A 6,132-nucleotide genomic window follows, 5' to 3' on the forward strand; every position below is an offset into this window, starting at 1 on the left:
AGAACTCCTATGAAATGACAGTGAAAGTTACCAGAGATACTTTTTTCCAGTGGGTGACTTCATATTCCAAATCCATTTAAGTGTCCTAAACACTATTTTTATCAATATGAATACATGGAAAGGGTTTAGGATTTGGAAAGGATATTTATTTTGATTCAATTCCCATTCTAAGCGAATAGTAAGTGAACACTAAACTAGGTGAAGAAATCTTGTTTAACATTCCACACACATCCACACAGAATTTCAGTGCAGTATGGCACAAGATCTTAGACACGCGGTCAATACTGCTGAGCAGAAAAATACAACCTCCTTAATTCTCTTGTAATGTATATTTTTGTAAATCGTTTGAAGTGTATTGTAATGATAATCAATTAATAATTTTCTTCCTAACATGAATAGATTCCAATTAATTCTAAATAAATTCAAATTAAATTAACTGTCTGCTTTGAGCCCAGAGACCACAGGATTAAGGACGTTAGAAAATAACCTGCTTTGAGATAACAGCATGTATATTTGTTACCCTTCCAGGTCTTTGGGTAAGTGCAGTGTCAAGGATATTAAAAATTCACAAATAAATAAAGTCAGGATTGAGAATGTTACGTTTTAGTATGCTGCAGGTCAAGACACATTTCAAAAGCAGCCCACTTGTCCCGAGGGTATTGGATGAGGTTTGTGCTAGAACTGAATGCAAAGGTCCCTCAACAAACTTTTGAAGTGTTGTTGGCATTTTTCCTAATGGAACTTTAAAAAGGCAAAGATTTCTGAATCACACACAAAGCGGCAGGTCAGCACTAACAAGATTCTCCTAGCCTCGAACCAGGCAAAAATGCTGGATGAAGCACTCCGAACTACTGCTGCTCAGAAATCAGAAATCCCAGTGCAGCAAAAAAGAAAAAAAATTTGTAAGGCTCATCCTCAAGCAAACCATCTGTGTCCAAATTCACAGGATGGGCCCAAGAACAAGGGGGTCAAGCTTCAGTCACCCAAGGCAGTGCGTGTTAAAGAATTAATGAGCATTGTGCACATCTCTCCTCAGGGCTGTAAATAACAAAAAGCTAAATAAACTGAAGGCAAGCCACAACAAACTACTGTGAAAAGCACATTGAATCCTATGGATGAACCCGGACAAACCCAATTCCCACTCCATATGTACAGTATTTTCATACACTTAACCTTGTCATCTTAAGAATTCATTTCTCGTTACCAAGTGTTTGCACATTGTGATGCGCCTTCAAATCATATGGAAATGCTTCACAAGACTAAAACAAGGAAAAACCAAATGAGAAACACTAACTTGATTAAAGCGGTGAGCTACCAAGAAGGAAGCGTACACCGCTTATCTCAGCTCACGGTCTCCCGTACAGTTTTCAGGAAGCAGGGCAAGGGAATAAACACACATTTACTTAAAAGGAAAAAAAAAAATAATGCGATTCAGGAGAGCTTTCAACATTTCCATAATTGGGCTGTGAAAAACTTTGAAAGCTTCAACTGAAATCAAAGATAGGAGTGATGAGCAACGGCACTGCTCACTTGTTCCCTCTCGTTCAACACCACTGGTCAGATTTGCTGAAATCCGTTTATTTGCAGCTCCTTACTGTTCACGTCAGCTGGCCTGCCTGCTACCCAAGGCTGCCGGGTGCCCACCGCCAGCGGCTTCGCGGATCAGCTCGCTCCCCGAGCCCCTGGCAAGGTCGAAATCGCCGCGTGCGCACGGGCAGGCACCAAAACAAACAGAACGGCTTCAAGAATTTATTACCAGAGCACATTCCGGAAGAACAAATGCGGTTTATTTTTAACCCGCGATCGGACTTGAACTTGATACCCATTTCAGAGGAGGGTGGATGACTTCGTCAGTCACCAGTCGCTCACTTCCTGAGCAGCCCTTCGTGCTCATTCGGAGATCCATAGCAGAACTCTCTGGGTTTGTTAACTGCATGTCGACCTGTTGTTCAACGTGATTTTTACCTTCATTTCAACACAGACCCCATTATTAGGCTTTCCGTCCCAAGATCCCAGATCTTTTTGACCGGATATGAAAAACAGCATCAAATTGGTGGTTAATACGCAGCTTTCATTGCTTACCAACACATCTTCAGCTGGCGGATTTGCACCCGTGTCAACTTATTTTGACATGGCAGGAAGATTCAATGACGTTTCGAGTTTCAGCCGATTGGCCACTAAAAGACGGCCCGAAGGAACCAAATCGAGTTGTTGGATTCATGTTAAACACTTTCGGGTGGGGACCTGCGCAAGGCCAGACGCCGCACCTCACGGGCTGGCTCCCAGGCTCAGTGTCCTCAACTTGCCTCACACCGTTTGCACAGAGCGATACAGAAGGGCGATGCAGCTACAGTACATGACCGTGACCTTAGGAAACCTTTATTTACAAAGTTATCTCCACGCGAGTAAACGGCAGTTTTTTTCCCCACAGCAAAAAGAAATTTAGTCCTGGAATAAGTTTGGCGAACTGTCACAACATGAAACGACTACCTGCTCTGGTGTGCCAACCGAGCCCTGAAACAGGCAAATAAGGGGCGCATCTTCATCAAATCAACAAACAATACCATCAAGGGTGCACTTCCCCGAAAGCGCAAAAAGGCTCGAACACCTTCTCCAGAAAATGACTTCAGTAGAAACAGTAAACTACAACAACTTAAATCGACGGTACACCATTTCACATCACCTGGCATCTGACTATTATGTAAGCTCCAGTGACGCTCGCACACGCGGTGCCAACTTCTTTCAGTGACGGAAAACTTGCATGTCTCCGCGGCATCGAGATATTCTAAAGCAGGGGGCTTTCAAATTTGGTCCTGGGGGCCCACTGTGGCTGCAGATTTTTCTCCCTACCAGATTCCTAATCAGTGACAACTACTGATACCAGTTAATTAAATGAGATCAGCGTTATTTTTTCTCTCGTCTTTTATTCTAAATTAAGAAACGCACAACGGAATGATTTTTACATTTATAAGACCGTTAGGAATATATTTCTTTTTGCTATAGATTTAAATGCTCAACTCTTTTGTGGATTTCATTATATTTTGTCCATTGTCTGGAGTTTACTCCCTTCGTTGTATCTTAATAATGACAATTAAAAGCGAGCAGAGCAGACATTCAGGCAAACAACACTGATTCGTGAAAGGCAGCAACTACTTTAGCATCAGACTCACTAAATAGTAAATAATGGACTAAACAATTAGAACACCTGGAAAAGTAGAATGAAAATCAAGAAGAAAATATTGCTAAAAATAAAAAAAAATACATTTTTCCCCCATATAAGTGCTTGGTATATCTTAAAATATTTTTTAACCAAACTTACTTTTCTAATTTCTATACCGTTCCCAAAACACAGAATCTGGGAAATAACATCACTTAATTAGCCCAGGAGTCCAATCAAAAACAGAAGCTGCTTGGAACAAAACCCTGCAGTCACAGTGGGACCCCAGGACCGAATTTTGAAATTCCCTGTCCCAAGGGATCTGAAGACACCAGCAGACACTGCGCTGTGTTAAGCGCGTGCCGATGGAAACAGAGGGGACACCAAACCAAGACGGAACTCAAAGGTGGCAGAACCCTTACCTTTTTGGAGTACGGCGGCTTACTCAAATTAATCCCATCCCTGATTAGCTTGTCTCTGATCATGATCTTCAGTTTCAGTCTAGGATACGTGACGAGCTCCTTGTGGGTCCCTTGCGGCTTACTCCTGACGGGGGCCCGACCCTTAGCTTCTGTCCAAGACTTAGACCCTCTCATTTTGGGCTCATAATGCTCCGCCATGTGCCTAGTGTAGATATCCGTGGTGGCGGGCATCTCTGGCTCCAGAGTGAAGTATAGTCCACTTGCGCTTTCTTTCTCCTCATCTTTCAGCCTCTGTACAGCGTCCAGAATTTTCTGTCTGTGATACGAGATGTGCACGCCGATGGCATCTAGATCCGGATTCCCGATCTGTTTGCAAACTTCCAGATCATCGTAGCCGTTGTCCAGAAAGGACTCCGCGTATTGGCAAAGCTGCAGAGTACGCAGCCACTCGTACACGATACTGGTGCTCATGGCCACGGAGTGGACGCGCGTACACTGGCTACTGTAGCAAGGGCAGCTTCATCCAAATTCTAATTCACCAAAACCTCGACAGCATTTTAGGGAGCTCGAAAAAGGACAGCGAATAAAGCTGAAGTAGCAGCAGTTGGAAGCGGGCAGTCAGATATAAGGATTCCCGAAGTCCGGTCTCATCTCAGAGTTGTAAGCTCCATTGCCAAATCAACCATCAAACGCATTAGTAAAACATCATTAAATCCCAAGGCTGTCACGCATCAGCATTTCAAACGAGGCTGCTAATGATGATAATAAATCGAGCGGGTTTGCTTCTTGGCGATCCGGGAATGTTTAAGTTTGCCAACTGTGCCGAACGAGCGCGCAATCCATCATCCGACAGCAATTCAACAATTGGCACGTTTACTTAAGCGCAGCAGCTGAAACTTATTGGATAAACAGCGAGACGCCCTAATTAAGACCGCTCACACAATCCAGGCTGGCACAGGCGATGAAACAAAAAATTAAAAAAAATAAAGTTTCCCATCACTAATCTGGGTGCTTCCACATGGTACCTGACGACAGTTTATTGGACAGATACCCAACCGCTGCAGGGCATTCCACCGGCACGCTACTGTCTCGTGGGGGTCGCTTCAGCTCTCTCGCTGCGAGAAATACAACCGGCAAGGTGCGTCTACGCGCGCGCTCCTATTTCTCCGGCTTCTTATTTTAAGGTTTGTAGTCAGTTCCTCTTTGACATTGACAGTCAACACAAACTAAGCGCCGGTAGTCTGCTTTCCCCCCCAGCTGGTTGTTCCTTGTCTAGCTCCAAACGCTGCAACTGTTTAGGATGACAATTCTAATAACCACTAAACTCGTCTCCTTTTTTTCCCCCTCTGCACGTTGATCCTGTTAACGCGTGCTAGTCAGCGCTGTCGAGCCTCTGCGCGCACCATTCGTAGTAGTTTTCATAAAGGCTAAACTTCCCGGGAGCGTTCACGCTTCATCCTGTGCCACAAACCCTTCATAGAGCTGTGCCATTCCTGTACAGTGGGCTACAATCAGCGTGCCGTCTCACTCGGGGGGCTGCCCATTCAGCGCGTGTAACGCTTTCTCGGATGAGGCTCTAGTGCCCCCTCTCACTGCCAGCGTGCAAAGAGCGGGCATGCGCTCAGACACACACACACATACATACGCACGCGCGCTCGCTCACTGCTCGCGCGTGCCCGGCTGCCGCCTGGCTTTAAACGTCGTCGGCGATTAGCGGCAAACTCTTGGCGTGCTCGTAACGCTCGCTTTCTGAAAAGATACTTCATTTGTTCCTTTTGTTTATAGAAAACAAATTTTCTCTTATTTTCTCTAAAACGCAGACGCACTGGTATTTATCGTTTTTATTATTAACATAATCGTTTTATAGAGTACTAAAATGAACCGTGATATGCCCCAGCCTTCTGCTGTATACGGTAACTGACTCTCTTGTAGCGTCGGTGGCACCTAGTGGTATCCCTACTAAACTGACACCATTACGTATTTCATTTAAAAAATGGGGTTCGAGGTTAACCCAGATGTGACAGTTGTTTTGTCTCCTCTCCAAACGATCGAATAAACGCTACCTTACACATCTTTGAATGTGGCTGGAAGTCCGAGTACCCCGCGGCGGCGGCGAGAGAAGATGCAAACCCCGCACGGTGAGGTGCCTCGTTAGGTTTGACCCACTCCTACCGGAGCTGTGCTGCACCATCCTAAATTCAAATAAGTTTTGTAAAGAATGTATTTAATCGGATTCCTAAATGGCGAGATAAAAGCTTAGGCCTATTCAGAGCTATGGTGGATTTAGTAAGTATTCAGACTTTCTCCATGTTGTGTTGTAGATTTAATTTTAATTGGGGAAGTTTTTTGGTTTTTTTTGTCCATCAGTCAGCACTCTGTGATTCATAATGACAATGTGAAAACATGTTTTACAAGGTTACCACCCTTAATTCAGTACTTTGTAGAAACCCCTGTGGCAGCCATTACAGCTTCAGGTCTTCCTCTACAAGCTTTGCACACCTGGATTATATGCAGTTTATTCCATTATTCCTGGTAGATCCTCTCAAACTCCGG

At 44.4% G+C, this 6,132-nt stretch overlaps 1 protein-coding gene across 4 annotated transcripts in view; it reads right to left on the reverse strand.

Moving 5' to 3' along the window:
* sash1a (SAM and SH3 domain containing 1a) overlaps positions 1–5,152 on the reverse strand; it is a 928,497-nt gene extending 923,345 nt beyond the window's left edge. For 2 of the 4 annotated variants that reach the window (XM_051924855.1, XM_051924854.1), the window contains exon 1: positions 3,580–5,152. In XM_051924855.1, the coding sequence (XP_051780815.1) occupies positions 3,580–4,050 (471 nt within the window). In that variant the 5' untranslated portion in view covers positions 4,051–5,152. The remainder of the gene's footprint in view (positions 1–3,579) is intronic. The other 2 variants (XM_051924860.1, XM_028797880.2) reach the window with 1 other exon arrangement.
* Positions 5,153–6,132: the final 980 nt, after the last annotated feature.

This window comes from Erpetoichthys calabaricus, chromosome 3 (assembly GCF_900747795.2).
Source record: "Erpetoichthys calabaricus chromosome 3, fErpCal1.3, whole genome shotgun sequence".
NCBI lineage: Eukaryota > Metazoa > Chordata > Cladistia > Polypteriformes > Polypteridae > Erpetoichthys > Erpetoichthys calabaricus.